Here is an 18,944-nt window from a genome sequence, read left to right on the forward strand (position 1 = left end):
TAGAGAGAGGTCATCCAAAATGGTTGCTGCAATAGCTGCAGCTCAGTTATTTGAGTAGCGATTTTAAATCCGGTGCTTAAGGGCCATTTCCCCCCCTCTTTCCTTCTCAAGCATTGTTGACCTTTTAAATCGCCTAGTTATTTGGGCATTTGGGATGAGTGTGGGCTGTTTGATGGGGGGCGGTGCGGGGGGAAATCAGCGACTTACATATCCCTTGTGGGTATTTCACTGCAACACAAAAGTTGAAGAATGAACGTTTCTTTGCTTTTCTTTTAAAAATAATGTCTCTCTGCTGGAAGCCTTGCTTATGTGTGTATGTTTGTCAGGATTCTTTTGTCCACAGAGACTGGAAAAAAAAGTTAACTAATGATTACAGCAGAGGGTTTTTGCTTTGTTTTGGGGGCTTGCTCCCAGCTGGCATATTTTCTGTTGTGATTCAAGGTATAATTACGGATCAAGTTCATTGTCCCTTCTGTACAGAACAGCAAGGCTTATAATAAACATAGAGCCCCTAAGCTTCCCACGTTGTGTAAAATGGTTTGCCCTAAAAGAAGGATCAACAGATAGCAACCACTGGGCTGTATCTGGCACCTTGAAGGCAAGTAACAGTAAGACGGTTGATTTGGGCATACAATGGTACCTCAGGTTAAGTACTTAATTTGTTCCGGAGGTCCGTTCTTAACCTGAAAAGCATGTTCTCCCTAACAGAGAGCACGTGTTGCGGTTGGGGGAACAGGCCACCCTGGCATGACTAGCCAAATTTGGTAGAACCCAGCCTTTAAGAGGTTAACTGGGTTGCTGGGGATTTTTGATTGTTGCTAATTTGGAAGGAGGGGTCAGAGGCTTTAAATACAGGGGCCAGGCGAAGGGACGTCCTCTTGGCCGTTTTGGACCGGATCACCCGCCCTCCCTCCCTTTAAATAGGGTGGTCTTGCTCAGTTGACTTTGCTATGCCTGTCATGGGGTCGTTCGCCTTGGTGCGGGGGCCTGGTAGGAATTTTGCCATTTGGCTGATTGGCTGGTGCCATTTGGTTTTTGCCGACTGCGTAGCAAATCGTCACAACTTGTAAGGTTGGCGGTTAGGCATTGGTTAATTGGTGCTTGGAGGGGTAAGTGCCTACCCCTCCAAATGATGCGGAAAGGGAATTCCGTTAAAGGAATCCAGGGGCTTGCCATTCTTTCGTCCTTGTCCGTGGAGCCGGACTTGGGCCGTGCAAGCCCCACCGGAACATGAGGGTGAGAGGTGATGGTCTGTGTCCCAGCTTCATTTCTCACCCAATACTTGTTTCCCACGCTGGCTTCCGGTGGTGTCCGGAAGGGACCAGCTCTGTCCTTGGGGGGCAAGGACAGATAGTCATAGCCAATGCCTAAGCAACCACTCACATTCTTTGTATTTGAATAAAGTTGTGGCCAAAATTATGCCAAAAACCTTAAACAAAAATTGAAGTGTGAAGTGTGAATTATTTGGTGGGTGGAACTGTGGGACTCAACACGCAACTGTTCTTAACCTGAAGCACCACTTTAGCTAATGGGGCCTCCTGCCGCTGCCACGCCACCAGAGCATGATTCCTGTTCTCATTCTGAAGCAAAGTTCTTTACCCGAGGTACTATTTTTGGGTTAGTGGAGTCCGTAACCTGAAGCGTATGTAACCTGAAGCGTATGTAACCTGAGGTACCACTGTATTGAAAATGAGTCCTTCAGTTGGCCTCCCCTAACCAGCAAAATTTAGAAAACATGGGTGGCAGAAAGAGAGAGCACATCAGCCCTTTTCTCAGGCATCTCATGCAAGTATGTCCATTATTTCCCAAACTCTTTCTGTCAGGTTGATGTTGGTTAAATGCTTTGTTGGGGCTGGTGGTTATTTTAATTTGGGTATAACTGTAAACCGATTATGATTGTTATTGCTATTATTATTGTTATTGATTTATTGGTTTGTTTGTCACTTGTACAGTGGTACCTCAGGTTACATACGCTTCAGGTTACAGGCTCTGCTAACCCAGAAATAGTACCTCGGGTTAAGAACTTTGCTTCAGGATGAGAACAGAAATCGTGCTCCAGTGGTGCGGCGGCAGCAGGAGGCCCCATTAGCTAAAGTGGTGCTTCAGGTTAAGAACAGTTTCAGGTTAAGAACAGACCTCTGGAACGAATTAAGTACTTAACCCAAGGTACCACTGTATAGGATATCTTGTTTTTTAATGTTTGATGTTTTGTTGTGTTTTATATGTTGTAAGCTGCCCAGAGTGGCTGGGGAAACCCAGCCAGATGGGTGGCATATAAATTAAATATTCTTCTTCTCCTCCTTCTTCTAGAACATCATCTTCCAGTTTTGCATGGCATCACCAAAAGGCAGCTTCATTGTTATTTGTAACGTTGCAGTCCTTGAACATTGTGCCATTTCTCGCCAAACACACCCATGCAGGTTTTGTCCCTTGATTTTAGGGCTGCGGGCAATGACCGAACTTTATCATTTTGGCTCTTGAACCAATCGTAATTCGATTTAGCCCTCCTCTTCACTCCTTTGCCAGCAACATAACTTTCACTTGGCCAGAAGTATAGAGGGAGAGAAAGAGAGATGGGATAGCATAATGGCTCAAAGTTTAAGCTGCAAGTTACCAGGATGTTGTCCGTTCCCCATCCTTGTTGCTGGAGAAACAGATACTTTATGTTCAAAGCCTACTCAAGGAATGGGCTTTTTGCAAGGAGACTTCTGGTTTGCATCACTTGGTGTTCATTTTGGCAAAAGCTGATGTAGAAGCAGAGGTCCACCTAGACTCCCTTGCACAATTGGCAAGGAGTGTGTGGGGTCCTAGCCCCTCCGAACCAGAGGGGAGAAGCACATTTTTTGTGCCACCCCCTGTGCCTGCACCCTTGGCAGGGGCTAACGTGACCGTTCCCTAGGTACGCTCCTGTGTCACAGTTCTTATGCTCTGTGCTTCCTAAAAAGCAAACTCAGTTGAGAAAACAGGCCAGGTTGCATTAAGATGGCAACTATTAAGGTATTGATGCAAAGTGAAAGGCTAATCGGGAGGGGAGTTGTCTTGCAAAACTATGTAATAATAAAAAATAATTTATTATTTGTACCCCCACCCATCTGACTGGGTTGCCCCAGTGGCTTCCAACACCTATAAAAACACAATAAAACATTAAACTTTAAAAAGGCTTCCCTATGCAGGGGACAGCTGTAATAGGGGACAGCTGTATGGCTGTGATATTTATCAGTTTTAGCTGATATTGCTTTGCTTTGGTTCTTAATGTTTTTCTGAGTTGTTTAGATGCAGCAAATGAACAATGTCTAGAGCAGGCTTCCTCAACCTCGGCCCTCCAGATGTTTTGAGACTACAATTCCCATCATCCCTGACCACTGGTCCTGCTAGTTAGGGATCATGGTAGTTGTTATTGTATTTTAGTGTTTTGTTGGAAGCCGCCCAGAGTGGCTGGGGAAACCCAGCCTGATGGGATGGGGTATAAATAATAAATTATTATTATTATTATTATTATTATTATTATTATTATTATTAGCCAAAAACATCTGGGGGGTCGAGGTTGAGGAAGGAAGGAAGGAAGGAAGGAAGGAAGGAAGGAAGGAAGGAAGGAAGGAGGGAGGGAGGGAGGGAACATTTTTCATCTAAAACGAATTCCGTGAGAAGTTGGAGCTTTCTTCTCCACAGAACATCTCTAGGAATTTGAGAGAAACATTTTCATTAGATTAGTTTAACTTCAGAGGAGCGGGGAATTGCTCATTTTTTGTGCTCAAAAATGGTTACGTCTGTGAAATCTCTCACACTAAAGGAAGATAATAGTCTTGGTTAGATGGCATGCTGGGAAGACCATCAAACATGGACTCACACGGCTTTCCCCTCTCCCATTTCTGGATAGTGAAAAGTTCTTTTATCTAATTGCTCATAAACATAGTTGCATCTAACTATAGTTTGCTTTCAAACCAGAATAATAGAATTGTACAGTTGGAAAGAACCACAAGAATCATCTAGACAACCTCCTGCAATGCAGAAACCCTTTGCCCAACATGGGGCTTCAACCTACAGCCCTGAGATTAAGAGTCTCGTGCTCTATTGACTGAGATATCCCATACACCAGAGAATGAAACTAGGATCTAATCATGGTTTCAGCTTGAGAGTTTGAGAATAAACTGCAGCTAGACGTAACTATTATTATGGCCATGACTGTTCAGGTAAGGGAAGGAGAATTCAGGCAGATGCACAAGTAAAAAGGTAAAGGTAAAGGACCCTGGACGGTTAAGTCCAGTCAAAGGAGACTATGGGGTTGCAGTGCTCATCTCACTTTCAGGCTGAGGGAGCTGGTGTTTGTCCACAGACAGCTTTCTGGGTCATGTGGCCAGCATGACTAAACCGCTTCTGGTGCAACGGAACACCATGACGGAAACCAGAGCACACAGAAATGCTGTTTTCCTTCCCGCCACAGCAGTACCTATTTATCTACTTACACTGGTATGCTTTCGAATGGCTAGGTTGGCAGGAGCTGGGACAGAGCAATGGGAGCTCACTCCATGGCAGGGCTTAGTGGTTTAGACCACAGCAGCACCCATGTCACTGTGTGAAGACATTTGGGACTCACACTCCTGAGGCCCTTGCTGTCTTTCACCTAATATCTGCTATCTACCTGCACTGGCGTGCTTTCGAATTGCCAAGTTGGCAGGAGCTGGGACATAGCAACGGGAGCTCACACTTTACTGGGAATTTGAACCGCCGACCTTCTGATCGGCAAGCCCAAGAGGTTTAGACCACAGCGCCATCCAGATTCTGTATGTGTTCATGCTATATATTTTTTTAAAAAAATAACTTGCTCTTGATACAATCCAGTCCACCTAGAGAAAGTCAGAATCATGTTCCGCTCCCACTGATATAACTGGAGAAATAGGGCACATGCTCCTTTATTCCCCCTAGAAAACGATAAAGATGCTTAGCTTTGTCTGAATCATTCCCAAAAGCTCTCTTTTCTTCTGACTAAATACATAGCTATGTACGGTATAATCCATATAAGAACTTTGAGAGTTGCACTTTTATTTCATTAAAAGAACGCTCATGCCCATCATGGCTGAAGAAAACAGTTTAACCTTTCCTCTCAAGCCGTGAAGATTAGGAGCTTGTTTTAATGAATGAAATTCTCAAAGTGCAATGTAACATTCTCTATTAGATACCAGAAACAATAAAGATTGTTCTTCAGAGCATGAAAGTACAAGTGTGGGAGAGAGGGGGGAACTTAGAACACAATTCTGCTGAAATTGAGGACTAAAATTAATTGAATGAAACATAGGTATATTGTTGTGAAGTATGTTTGGGGTTTTTTGGGAGGGAGGGAGGCTATATGCCTGATTTCCTTCTCGTCTCTGGAGCAAACAAGGATCCAATAGCCAGATAAGTTTTTTGGTAATGGCCCATAAGTATGAGTCATCAAGGTAACAAAAGAGATGGCCTTGTGCCAGAGTTCAAATGGGTCAGTCCCACTCCCACAACTGTCTGGTAGTTAGAAAGACAAAAGCCAGAGTTGAGGTGTGTGAACTAGAAGCAGGCTGCAGGCTGGGCTGCTGAGAGACAGAGCCACATCTGATTTGTGCTGGGATTCAAAGCTATGGCTATGGGAGAAATAATAGCTTTTGAGAGTGTTAATGCTGTGAGCCCTTCCATCGTAGACTCAGGTTGCACATATGTGTAAATAAGCCATATATCATAAAGGCACCACTGTATCTGCTGTCCCTCATTCCAAGGAATCTGAACCCTGGGTAAGCACCTGGGACCCCTGGAATCTTGTCCAGTTCAGAGATCTGGGTAGCATGCAACATTGGCGTTAGAAGTGGGATTTGTGTTTCCTGGAGGAGGATCTTTGGGTGAGCTGTGCCTGAGCCAAAATAGAGGGAGGAACAGAAACACTCATAGAGCAATTCAGGTTGATACTCCAGTAACAGATGGTGCGAGCTGCTTAGGAATGGTTCTGGTGTGTGTGTGGGGGGGGGGGGGAGCACAAAGAGGGAAAAAAGGAAAGAATGAGCAAAACACTGAAACAGATAGTAAAAACACAATTGCACTTTTATCCGGAATGGTAACAGCTTACCTCACTCAACTGTCTCATAGTCAGAAAGACAAAGCCAGAGTTCTGGCATGTGAGCTAGAAGCTAGATGCTAGAAGCAGTCTATAGGCTGGGCAGCTGAGAGGCAGAGTCATGCCTGATTTCTATTGGGATCCAAGGCTGTGGCTATGGGAGAAGCAAGATCTTCTTGGGGTGTTAATGCTGGGGGTGATGTTCATTCATCAGAGGCTCAGGTTGATTGTATGTATAAATACGTCATATACTGTGGTACCTCGGAAGTCAAACGGAATCCATTCCGGAAGTCCGTTCAACTTCCAAAACATTCGGAAAGCAAGGCACAGCTCCTGCAGCCAATCAGAGGCCACGTTGGATGTTCAGGTTCTAAAGAATGTTTGCAAACCGGAACACTCATTTCCGGGTTTGCGGCGTTCGGGAGCCAAAACGTTTGACTCGCAAGGCGTTCAGGATCCAATGTACAACTGTATCACAAAAACATCAAAGTTTCCATTGTCCCTCATTCCAAGGAAACCAAACTCTCAATAAGTGCCTGGAACCCCTGGAATCTAACCCCACCCAGAGATTGGGGTGACATGCAACAAAAATTACATTTCCATAAGCAATGGAAGAATTTCAGTGCCCACTGAATTCTGTAAACTGTTATAAATCATGGGAATTGACCTGATTCAGTGACTGGGAATTCACTGCTTTGGTGTCTTCTGCTAGTGATATTTTGCATAAGCAAATAGATTCCAGTCTTGCCCGTTTAATGAGTGCTAAAGTGAGAAAGAGATAATAAACAATGATGCTGAATGTCAGCAGGGCAACATTTAACAAAATGAGAAGTCTGCTCAATGAGGCTGAGCAGTAAACAAGTAAACGTCTCCCTCTGTCTCATTACCCACTTACCTGGAAGTAAGAGTAACTGATTTGAAGCCATGACCAAAATAACAAGTGATTTATAATTTATTTGATTATAGTATAAATGTTTCCCGCTGGTAGCTAGGAAAATCATCCTGTGGTTTTCTCATTTCATACAAACACATAAAGAGCTAGTGGTGGATATAATATACACACAATTAGGGAAAATATTTCAGTACTAGCCAGAGGGTGGGGGGTAGAAATAAAATGATGTTTCTAAAAGCAAACAAGGTATAAATTTTGCCCGGCATGAATGACTAAATGGGTAATGATGGATATTAAATAGTGAATGTGCAAGGAAAATGGTAAGATGTGACAAACGGAAGGCTCCTGAGGATTGCAAGAACATGTTTTCTTCAATTAAAATATCTGCTGCCTAGAAGTAATATTTCCCAGCCAGGTGATGATTGGGTTTTCCCCACTAATGATGTCTACATTAGGAATTGTTTGCAGAATTTTCATTGCCTTATTATTGAGGGGGGGGGGGTAATCTAGTAATAAAGGAAAAGACAGGAAATGAATGAGCACCCGGATATTTTCTTTCCCTCTATAAAAGCAGAACCATAAGGAGGAGAATCTTGAAGAGAAAAGGTCAGTGAATTTAGGGAGAGTGGTGTATGCTTTGGTGTGAAATGGAAATACAATTTGCAATGAGTAAGCATTACAGAATTTAAAGAATTCTCACCTCCTGCAAACAGAGGAAAAAAGGAAATAAATTTATCTCCAAAATCACTGCTTGTTGTCCACCTAGCTGAAACCACTACACAGGATCTGTTCACCTTCCTCCCCCTTTTTAACAATTTTATCTATAATTTTCATTTATATACATTACAACAATTATTTTGCCAAATTTTAACATTTTAACTTTCAACTCCCTTCCCCCTCTTTCCGCGGTTCCTTACATTTATTTCCGTCCTTTCCTGTGTACTCCAAATCTTCTTATCTTATTCTTTTATTCATCTACTCTAATATATATTTCATATATATATATATATATTAAAACTGCAGGTTTTTACAATAATCCTGCAAATGTCTTAATCTGTTTACAGTTTATTTGTAAATACTCAATAAGCCACTTCCATTCCTTTCTAGAAAGTTTCTTCTCTTGATTTCTTATTCTTCCGGTACATTTCACCATTTCTGCATACTCCATTAGTTTCTGTATCCAATCTTCTTTCTTTGGGACCTCTTCATCTTTCCACTTTGGGGCAAATAGCATTCTTGCAGGGATCTGTTCACCTTTTTGATAACTTAGATGCTTTATATGTGCACATACATCTGTACCCAGCAAGAACTAATTCCAACAAACACCAAAGGGGCTTTCAGCAAGGGGTGTGCAGCAGTGTTGATTAATGATAGGCAGGACTAGCATGTAGACTTTTGTCACTCCCCCCCCCCAACTGACCCTCCTTGACTCCACATTTTTTAACCCTTTCCCCACAGAGCATTTCCTCTCAGAAGAAGGGCGAGTGCCATCACTACTACACCAAACTGACACAGCACACATGCCCTCCATCATCTGGAGAAAGCCCCTTAACTCCAATTATATTGTATTATATTCTTTGGTAGATTTATAAAAAGCAAAACACCAATAAATAAACCTTAGATGGTTTCCGGCTACATCACGAGTCAGTGGTGGTAGCTCCTCACTGCCCTCTGTGGGCAGCAAGGAGGTTCAGGCAGGGGGGAAACAGGATTTATGAGGCAAAAATCATGACAATGTTGCCCAGTGGGGTCTGGGCAGGTCACTGCATCCCGCTATATTGCTCAAGCCTATGTCTGCCAACTTGAAAGGCAGAATGGGTGTGACCTGGGAGTGTGTCCCTACCATGGATGAGCCTCCGTCTCTGGCATGATTTGTAGTTCCTCTATAATTTGGACAATTGGCATTAATCAAGAGGCGCTCCTGGACTGACATATGCTAATAGGCTGCAATCAGTCAGCTGCTGAAAGGACTGGGCTTCGCCCTTTGAAGGTATCTGAATGTTTTCTTTGAAGCTCGAGAATCCTTGCAACAGCTGGGAAAGGAAGGGGGAAGACAAGGCGCTTTGTGCTTTTTTATGGTTTTCAAATGGTCTCCTTTCTACTTGTCCTTCCTTGCAAAATGAAAGAGATCTGTGTAGCCATTGTTATGTTATTCTGTTTGTTACTTCAGAAAAGAGGGGGAAGGCTTTTGATTTGTGCTCAACAAAGTATTTAACAAGGTTTTACTATGCTCCCCCCCTCGACCGAGGCTGAATGGACTTTATTTAAAATTATTCCTGGATGGCTGTTGGAGGAATGCAGTGGGGGGATGGAGAGAATGAACTGCTGCTGAACAGATGTGGTAAATAGGCTGAATTTGAGAAAAGACCTTGCTTTTAACTGTGTGCCGAGGAAGAACTCCAGCGCAGAATTTTAATGGCAGAGTTTGGATGTGCATTCTGTGAGTTATTTATGGCTGCAGCTTGTACGCTGTAATAATTTGGAAAAAAATGAAAAAAATAAACTTTAGAAAAGGGCAACATTAGACATGGATGCGGACATGCAAAACATTAAAAATAAAATAAAGACTCCTAGCTCTTTGCTCCAGTCTCTCTTTTTTCTTGCTCAGGGTGGCCCTGCCCCCTGCCTGCTCCTCAGAGCCAACCCATCATGTGGGGCTGTACCTCAATGGTGGCAGCTTCTCCTCCTCCTCACCTGCTCTCCAGCAGCCACTATGAGATGCCCAAGGGAGGAGACTAGAAGCAGGGGCCATGGAGAGGCAGCAGGGTGCTCCTTTTCAGCTGCCATGGTCGCTGCTCATGACAAGCACCAACTCAACCTCTTCCTCAAGCTCAGTAGAGACAGCACTGGTGGGGGAAATAGGGACATTCCAGGATCACATCAGTAGCCAGGGTGGCTTTCATAATTCCAGGACTATCCCTGGAAAATTGGGACACTTGTAGGGTATGGACTACCCCCCATGGCCCTGTAACTGCTTCCACACATGTGTGTGTGTGTGTGTGTGTGTGTGTGTGTGTGTGTGTGTGTATATATATATATATATATATATATATATATATATATGTGTGTTTTTTTAACATATCATTTTCAACAGTAATTAAACATACTTTTACATCTTATTCAATTTTTTGACTTCCATCAATCCTGTTTTCAATGTGAATGGGAGTTGTTTATTCCTTCTAAAAAGGGACGTGGGTGGCGCTGTGGTCTAAACCACTGAGCCTCTTGGGCTTGCTGATTGGAAGGTCAGTGGTTCGAATCCCCATCATGGAGTGAGCTCCTGTTCTTCTGTCCCAGCTCCTGCCAACCTAGCAGTTTGAAAGCACACCAGTGCAAGTAGATAATAGGTACCATTGCGATAGGAAGGTAAACAGCGTTTCCGTGCACACTGGTTTCCGTCACGGTGTTCCGTTGCACCAGAAGCAGTTTAGTCATGCTGACCACATGACTCGGAAAGCTGTCTGCAGACAAACACCAGCTACCTCGGCCTGAAAATGAGATGAGCTCCAAAACCCCATACTCGCCTTTGACTGGACTTTACATTTTACCTTTTAACTTGTACCTTCTAATTCTGTTTTTGTGCTTGTGTGTGTACATGTAAGATTCTGTAAGTGTACATGCAGAACTATAAACATGCAGTTGTTTGTCTCTTGTAGGCACACTACCCTGGAAACTAATATTGGCTGAAACTTGCTTTTTTAAAAATATCAGTGATAAAATAGGAGCTGCCTCTGCACAATGTATGAAAACACCCTTAAGATTAATTGTCCAGTCCTAAAGCTTGCTGTCCTGAGTAATTAAAAATGAGTAAAATTGAATAATTAGCATGCTTTCAAGGGGAATTGGAGGATGCAGTTTGGTAAGAAAATGAGGATAGGATAAAAATAGTACTGTACTACATCACAAGTTGTAAATGTTACAGTTGTGCTGCAGATATTTTAATAATGACATTGTAACAAACAAACAAACAAAAAGTGGGGATCAGATAACCTCATGAAGATGTTTTTCACACAATTTCTCCCACAATATATGTGTTTATTGCTTGTGCTTTCAAATTATGGAGATTTTATTTTATTTTATTTTATTTTATTTTTTGGCAGTTTGTATGAGCCTGGATAGCTCAGTTGGTTAGACCATGGTGCTGATAACACCAAGGTTGCAGGTTCGATCCCTGTATGGACCAGCTGCATATTCCTGCATTGCAGAGGGTTGGACTAGATGGTCCTCAGGGTCCCTTCCAACTCTACAGTTCTATGATTCTATGATTCTATGATTCTGGGGTCTCATTGTAGGATACTGACCCCCATTATCAGTTTTGGAAAGCATTGCTTTGTCTGTGTTGTGATGCTCAGAATTATTGATAGGTATCAAGTCCTGTTCCTACACACACCCACACACCCACACACCAGTTTGATTATTTTTCTTCTTTTCTCTCTCTTCAACTTTGAATTAAAGGGAACTTCAAAGTATGGCAACATAAATGAGTGAGAATTCAGTCTATTAAGGGTGAGACTTTAAGTGTCTGTTTGAAATACAGTGTAAAATTCTTCATCACCAAAGAGTTACTTTTAACACGCCTTTCAGTGTAAAGTTGGAATAAGTGATTCGCGGTACAAATGAGTGAAAGTTGGCACCAAGCTGAGTCACATTAAAAGTGAGATGTCATAGAAGAGATGAAGAGGGTATATGTCCTGCAAGCAGAATTATGAAGTGAAAAGAAAAAACGACCAAATGTGTGACAAGGAAATAGAATATCTGCACACACACAGTTCTGCTTCTGATTGTTGGGTAGCTTAAAGGCCATTTAATACACTACATGGGTACAAACATGTTTCTATCTATGAACATAGATGTAAGGGGAAGTCATGACCTGTATGGCGCATATGCCTGTGTGATTATACCGTCATTGCCGCAACTAAGGACTCAGCTATACAGCTGCAAATAAGATATTTTAAGAGTGTTGTAAAGTGCATTATACAAATGTGGCACTAGATGGCGATGGAGAGCTATGGCAAATTCAATATGTTTTTCATTTTTTTTTTTTAAAAAAGCATTTTCACAGTGTTTTTTATATGTCTAGATTCCACCTAAGTACTGAACTTAAGTCAGTAACAATGACTGAAAGTATTGGATCCACTTGTGGGGTTCAACGGTACAAATGAGTGCATTACATTCCTGGTCCATTAGGCCAGATATGGTACGCCAAAAGCAAGTTGGGTCTTTCCCATGCGATTCGCTCGGCTTTTGGTTTTTTCTTCTTTAATAGTTGTTTGTAGTTCCATCTTATGGAGATATATGCAGTAAATAAAGGGAGTGTCCCAGTATTCCTATATTTACGGTAAATGCTTAAGTCAGTAGTGACTAGGATGACTAGGAAAGAGTCACAGAACTACCTACTCAACCCTAACAGAACTGAAATCGCTGCAGTTTACCGGGAAAGGGCTGGGAGCACGGCAGAGTGGCAAGATTGTTAGGGCTGTGCAGACACATCGGTGGAGACAAAATGGCCTGCTGGTATGTCACTGTAGCCCCAACCTTGCCGCATGCCCCTGTATCCCCCTGTCCCATCCAGGCTAGCTGCTCCGAGACCAGCATTAGGTAGGGAGTCACACCCAAGCATATCAGCCACTTCTGGACTTAACAATCTAACAGAGATTGTTCTTGACACAGCCATATGCATTACTTTACTTGTGCAAGACACAATTATAATTTCTCCTCACCAACCATCATCTGCCACCTCACAATGACTTCTACGTTCCTGATATGCTTGAGCACGAAACAAACAAACAAGATGTCAGGGTGCTGTCAGGGCCCCCCGGCTGGTTGCCCAGAATAGTATAAAGACAAGAAAAAGTTTCTTACCATCCTTTTTTATTTCAGTCTTTAGAGACAGAGACCATAGAAATCAGCCTTTTGGATTATGGCATTGTCCCGAGTGAATCTTCAAACCCACCCTCCTCCTTATTTGTCATTCTCATCATCTCCTCTACAGGTGCTGCTCTGTCTTTGAGCTCTTTGCTCTCCTACTTTTAAAGCTCACCGGGTTCTGGGAAATGGAGGGTCTCTAACGATAACATGTCAGCCAGATGGTGTTCTGCCTCTCCCATGATTTCCCAACTTTCCTCCTCATCTGCCTCTGAGCTGCTACTTCCCTCAACCCCCTGTTGTAAATCTATACGGTCTTTGTCTTCCTCCTCCCTGGAAGGGTCAGGATGGGGAGGGGGTCTCCACCATTCCTCCTCTGCCCAGTCTCTGATAATTAGTTTTCTTTAACAGTGGAAGCCAGTTTTCAGATTATACAAAGCTCTTCAGGCTTTGATTATGAAAGCAACAAATAAACATCCAATAGTCTAGATAGAAACAACTGGGTAGTCTGGCTGATGGTTTCTTGGTTGCAGAAGTTTACTGGCCATTGCTGTTGGCGTGGAGATAATCTAGGTTGAATGCAAATATGCCATTCTGATGTCAGGTGTGATGTCACAAAGAGGATATGCTTTAAGTCTTGGTAAAGTCAAAAACAGTTAACAGTCAGACTGCATCTCAGCACTGTCAAGATGGATCTCCATAACAGGTGATGAATAATTTTATTTGGGGGATATATTAACTTTTACTATTGAGGGAAAGTTTTAGATTGGTTTGTCAGTTTGTACTCCATCAAGTTGAGGCCAATAGATATACATTCACAACCCTGTACCCATGAAATAATCAACTTTATGTGTGACTCTGGGACTGATTCATACAACCACATTTCCTTTCTCCACTCTATAGCAGCCTTTTCTCTGTATTTGAAAAAATAACCAAGAACGAGAAGATAAGGAACCAGGAATAAGATTTGGATGAGTAGGATCTTAGCTTTACAGGTGAGGGAGATGATGACTGTGGTCCAGCAAAGGAATGATTGATGCTTCATATTATTGAATTCCTGTTCCACAAAGAAGAATTCACAAACACAAAGTCTTTGAACTCTTTGCTCTCCTGCTTTTAAGGCTTGCTAGATTCTGGGAGATGGAGGGTCTGGAATGCTTTCTAATGACAACGTGTCAGCCAGGTGGTGTTCTGGCTCTCCCATGATTTCCCAACTTTCCCCCCTCACCTGCCTCTGAGCTGCTACCTCCCTCAAACCCCTGTTGTAAATCTATACTGTCTTCCTCTTCCTCCTCCCTGGAAGGGTCAGAATAGAGAGGAGGTCCCCACTGTCCAGTCCCTGACACAAGAACCCACTTTGCCAATCCTGATTTTTGCAGAAGAGAAATACTCAGAGCATGTGCCATTTTGCATTGTAAACTTGCTTTAATCATGACACCAGCAGGGCTACAGACATAAAATGGATGCTGCTTCTGCTGCCCTGGTGCTAAACTGATTTAACGTGGGGATAGGTGTTATCTTGTTGCAGAAAAAGTAATACATTTTTTAAAAATGTAGAAAATAATAAAGTGAGTTTCTGTAATCATATATATGTCAAGCTAGCCACCACCTGATTGTTTTTAAAACTCTCTCTCTCTCCATCTCTCTCTCTCTCTCTCACACACACACACACACACAGAGAGAGAGAGTGTGTGTGTCTCCACCATACACTGACAACACACCTCTTGCCTCGGGAAAGAGAGCTTGTGAAATATGACAGCAATCCCGAGGTACATGCATACATTCCTGGCAGGTATATCATAATTGGTGGGAAGGAGTGGAGATCTCTGAGAGCAGAACAGCAAGGCAATAATAATAATAATAATAATAGTAATAATAGTAATAATAATAATAATACAGTGGTGCCCCACAAGACGAATGCCTTGCAAGACAGAAAACCCGCTAGACGGAAGGGTTTTCCATTTTGGAGGTGCTTCACAAAACGAATTTCCTATGGGCTTGTTTCGCAAGACGAAAATGTCTTGCGAGTTCCTGCGGGGTTTTCCCCCTTTTTCTAAGCCGCTAAGCTGCTTATCTGCTTATCCGCTAAGCCAATAAGCCGCTAAAAGCCGCTAATAACGCTAATAGCGCTAATCCGCTAATCCGTCAATGGGCTTGCTTCGCAAGACGAAAAAACCGCTAGACGAAGAGACTTGCGGAACGGATTCTTTTCATCTTGCGAGGCACCACTGTAATAATAATAATGATTTATTTATATCCTGCTCATCTGACTGGGTTTCCTCAGCCACTCTGGGTGGCTTCCAACAAAATATTAAAAATACAGTAAACCATCAGACATTAAAACTTCCCTAAACAGGGCTGCCTTCACATGTCTTCTAAAAGTCAGATAGTTGTTTATTTCCTTGATATCTGATGGGAGGTCTTTCCACAGAACAGGCACCACTACTGAGAAGGCCCTCTGCCTGGTAAAAGGTAAAAAGGCAAGGGTAAAGGACCCCTAGATGGTTAAGTCCAGTCAAAAGCAACTATGAGGTGCGGCACTCATCTCACTTTCAGGCAAAGGAAGCCGGCGTTTGTTTGCAGACTGCTTTCCGGGTCATGTGGCCAGCATGACAAATTTGCTTCTGGTGCAACGGGACACCATGATGGAAACCAGAGCACACAGAAACGCCATTTGTCTTCCCGCTGCAGCAGTACCTACTTATCTGCTTTCACTGATGTGCTTTCGAACTGCTAGGTTGGCAGGAGCTTGGACAGAGCAACGGGAGCTCACCCCATTGCGGGGATTCAAACTGCTGACCTTCCGATTGGCAAACCTAAGAGGCTCAGTGGTTTAGACCACAGCGCCACCTGTGTCCCTTTATCATTCTGGTAATGGAAATCAGACATCTTGAGATGTCCATCTCTCAGGCAGTGCTCATACCAGCTATTCTTTGGTTAAGTTTGGTGTAAGCATCTAGGCTTGCCACTTATCCCATATAATACAGGATTGTCCCATTTTTCAATGACCCTCAGGGTCCCTTCCCAGTATGATTCTATGAATATGCTATGTCCTGTATTGATACAGTTTTGTCCTGAATTTTAGGTCTTCTCTCCCTCACTCATTCTCTCTCTCTCTCTCTCTCTCTCTCTCTCTCTCTCTCTGCCAAGCAGTGGCGTAGCGTGGGGGGTGCAGGGGGGCCGGCCGTACTGGGCGCAACATCTGGGGGTTAGGGTTAGGGGGCGCAAATCCATAGGTTAGGGGGTGCAAATCCACGGGTTAGGGGGCGCAAATTACTTGCCTTGCCCCGGGTGCTGACAACCCACGCTACGCCACTGCTGCCAAGTTAGGGATCCTCTCCAAATGCATCTGTTTGAAAGAATGTGCAAAAGATCATGCATTTAAACTCTGGATAGCTGAGCACAGACAGTTTTACAAAATCATGTAAAATGCCACACACGTCCGTGTGCGACAAATTCCAGAGAGGCCATCCTCTTAGGCTGCAATAGATTACAATGAATTGCTTTGGTCACTCAGCACCAGATGGGGGGGGGTGTCCCCCAATCATCCTGCCCTGCTCTGTCCTATATTTTCCCAGAACAAAGGTGGCAACCTTAGAACATACCATTCTGTTTGCTGCTTGGATGCAGCTGAGACAGCAAAGCTCCAGTCAGCTTGTTGGATTACCAAGCATCCTCTGCCCACAAGGCAGTCCCAGAGGATTAAGGGGCAGCATCTCGACCCCAGGGACTCAGCTACACAGCTGCAAATAAAAAGTTTTAAATGTGTTTTAAGTGCAATATACAATGTGACACTAGATGGCGATGGTGAGCCTTATGGAAAATTCAATGTATTTTTAAAAACACTTTTTTAAAAAAGCATTTTCAGAATGGTTTTTATATGTGTGTAGATTCCACGCGGGTCAGAGGCAAGGCTTTACAAAAGGAGGCAAGCACATTCAAAAAGATCTATGCCGATGGGAAGAAAAAAGTTTGACAATTTAAATATGATTTGGATAGTGCTTAAAACAACCAGCATCAAGAGAATTGAATATACTGGAAAGGATGAAAAATTAATTTTGAAAGCATACTAAAAAAATAAAAAAAATCTCTTAAATTTTCTAGGAGCTGTGTCACTTTTCCCTGTCAGATCTCTACTGAGCTTAAATATGCAAGAGCCCATTTCATGCAAACTCCTTCCTGACGTTATGAAGCATTTATGAGTCACAACACTTAAATAGTTTTCATCTTAACAACACTATGTTAGATCACACCAATTAATATATTCAAAGGGAAGAACCATATGTTATTACTGGAATGCAGGGCTATCACGTTCAGTAATTGCAGTTGCTGTAGGTGAAGTCCCGATGATAAAGAAATGAATGTGGGAAATAAATGTGCAAAATATTCAGATTTATTCAAATTTCCGGAGAGGAAGATGTGGTGTTGACTGCTGAAGAATGGAATGCTACCATTGGGGAGAGAAGAAAGGAATTCATTGCAATAACAGTTTGCAAAATATCCGAGACAGATATAAAAACAAAACCACATCTTTACAGCAGATCATTTTGGGAAACAAAATTGCTAAGTGAAACAGATGTCTTTTCCTTTCTCAGCTTGGCTGACATAAATCGCAGATGCCCATTAGCCAAAAGACGTGTGTGAACATTTTACGTGTAAGACAGAAAATGAGAACTTCACTGTTATTTGTGAGCTCCCTGCTCCTTCTGACAGCTTAATTCCCCCCCCCCTTTTGTTTTGTTGTTGTTCTGACAGAGAAAGAAAATAGTTGTGTGTTTTTTAATCTGAACTAGTAAATAGATAGTACTAGCAGTAAATAATCACAGGCATAATTACGGGCTCGGCAATGTGGCCCACTGGCAAATGAAATTTATATTTTGGTGTGATCTCTTGATCTCCTTGGGTGAGATCTCTGAATGACCAGATTGTTCAATGTTCCATGACTTCAGGGATTGTTATGAGATTACCATCTTGCAGCCAGTTTTGTGGCTATTCCTACTACTGAATCTATGTAGTTTGGTCTTCACTGACAGAGATCTGTCAAAGACGATGCTATTCTGTTGAGGACTACTCAAAGATACAGTGCACCCCCGGCAGTCACTGAAATAACCCTACCTGTCATAGTTATAGCTATTTTGAGCAAGGGGGATGTGGTTCTTCAGCTTTATTGGTAATAGGGCACTGATATGCCCTCTGCTCTCTAATAATGTGCATATATCTGAAGGTAAAGGTAAAGGACTCCTGGATGGTTAAGCCCAGTCAAAGGTGACTATGGGGTTGTGGTGCTCATCTTGCTTCAGGCCGAGGGAGCCGGCGTTTGTCCACAGACAGCTTTCCGGGTCATGTGGCCAACATGACTAAACTGCTTCTGGTGCAATAGAACAACATGATGGGCATGGAAACGCCGTTTACCTTCCCACCACAACAATACCTATTTTTCTACTTGCACTGGCATGTTTTTGAACCACTAGGCTGGCCAAAGCTGGAACACAGCAACGGGACCTCACCCCGTCACAGGGATTTGAACTGCCGACCTTCTGATTGACAAGCCCAAGAAGCTCAGTGGTTTAGACCACAGCCTAAGATGGCCAATGGACACTTTATGTTGTACCCAAAGAACCAATTTCTTTCTTTCATTGAATTGTTTTGAGGGAGGAAAGATACCTGCTTTCCCATGTATGGCATCTTGTCAAGCTGTCTTTGAACTTGCCTCCCCAGAGTTAAAATGATCAGAATGGGCGAACAGGCACAGGGGAAGGAAAGCTTCTCTTCCCATTACAGAATGGCTTCCAAGGAACATAAAGAACCTCCACAAACAGCACCATCACCACCAAATAGCAGTGATATACCGCTGCTCCTGAATAAAATTTAACAGCCTGGGTCCTAACTTAGGTCAATGCTGTACATATTGCAGTCACGAGAAGGAAGCTAAAAAAAAAGAACTTGGTGGGTTTGACAAAAGCTGGCTAATGAGTTTGTGGCTGAGGTGAACTTTGAACTGAGGTCTTCCCAACCCACACCCTTATGAAGATCTATACTGGGAAGAAAGAGGTGAGTGAAGATCTACCTCAGGAACAAGGGGGGGGGTGTCAAATCATTCTTACCTTATGG

General features: G+C 43.0%; 1 protein-coding gene across 8 annotated transcripts in view; it reads left to right on the plus strand.

Moving 5' to 3' along the window:
• Positions 1 to 18,944, plus strand: part of CDH10 (cadherin 10) — a 410,273-nt gene that overhangs the window by 345,749 nt on the left and 45,580 nt on the right. Inside the window, exons 1-2 of one of the 8 annotated variants that reach the window (XM_081873035.1) lie at positions 13,456 to 13,539; positions 15,265 to 15,313. The exons of 6 other annotated variants lie outside the window; for them this stretch is intronic. In XM_081873035.1, the coding sequence (XP_081729161.1) occupies positions 13,523 to 13,539; positions 15,265 to 15,313 (66 nt within the window). In that variant the 5' untranslated portion in view covers positions 13,456 to 13,522. Of the gene's footprint in view, positions 1 to 13,455; positions 13,540 to 15,264; positions 15,314 to 18,944 lie in introns of those variants that run through there. One more of the 8 variants, XM_081873036.1, reaches the window with a different exon arrangement.

Source organism: Podarcis erhardii, assembly GCF_964252035.2.
Source record: "Podarcis erhardii genome assembly, chromosome: 8".
Classification (NCBI taxonomy): Eukaryota; Metazoa; Chordata; class Lepidosauria; order Squamata; family Lacertidae; genus Podarcis; species Podarcis erhardii.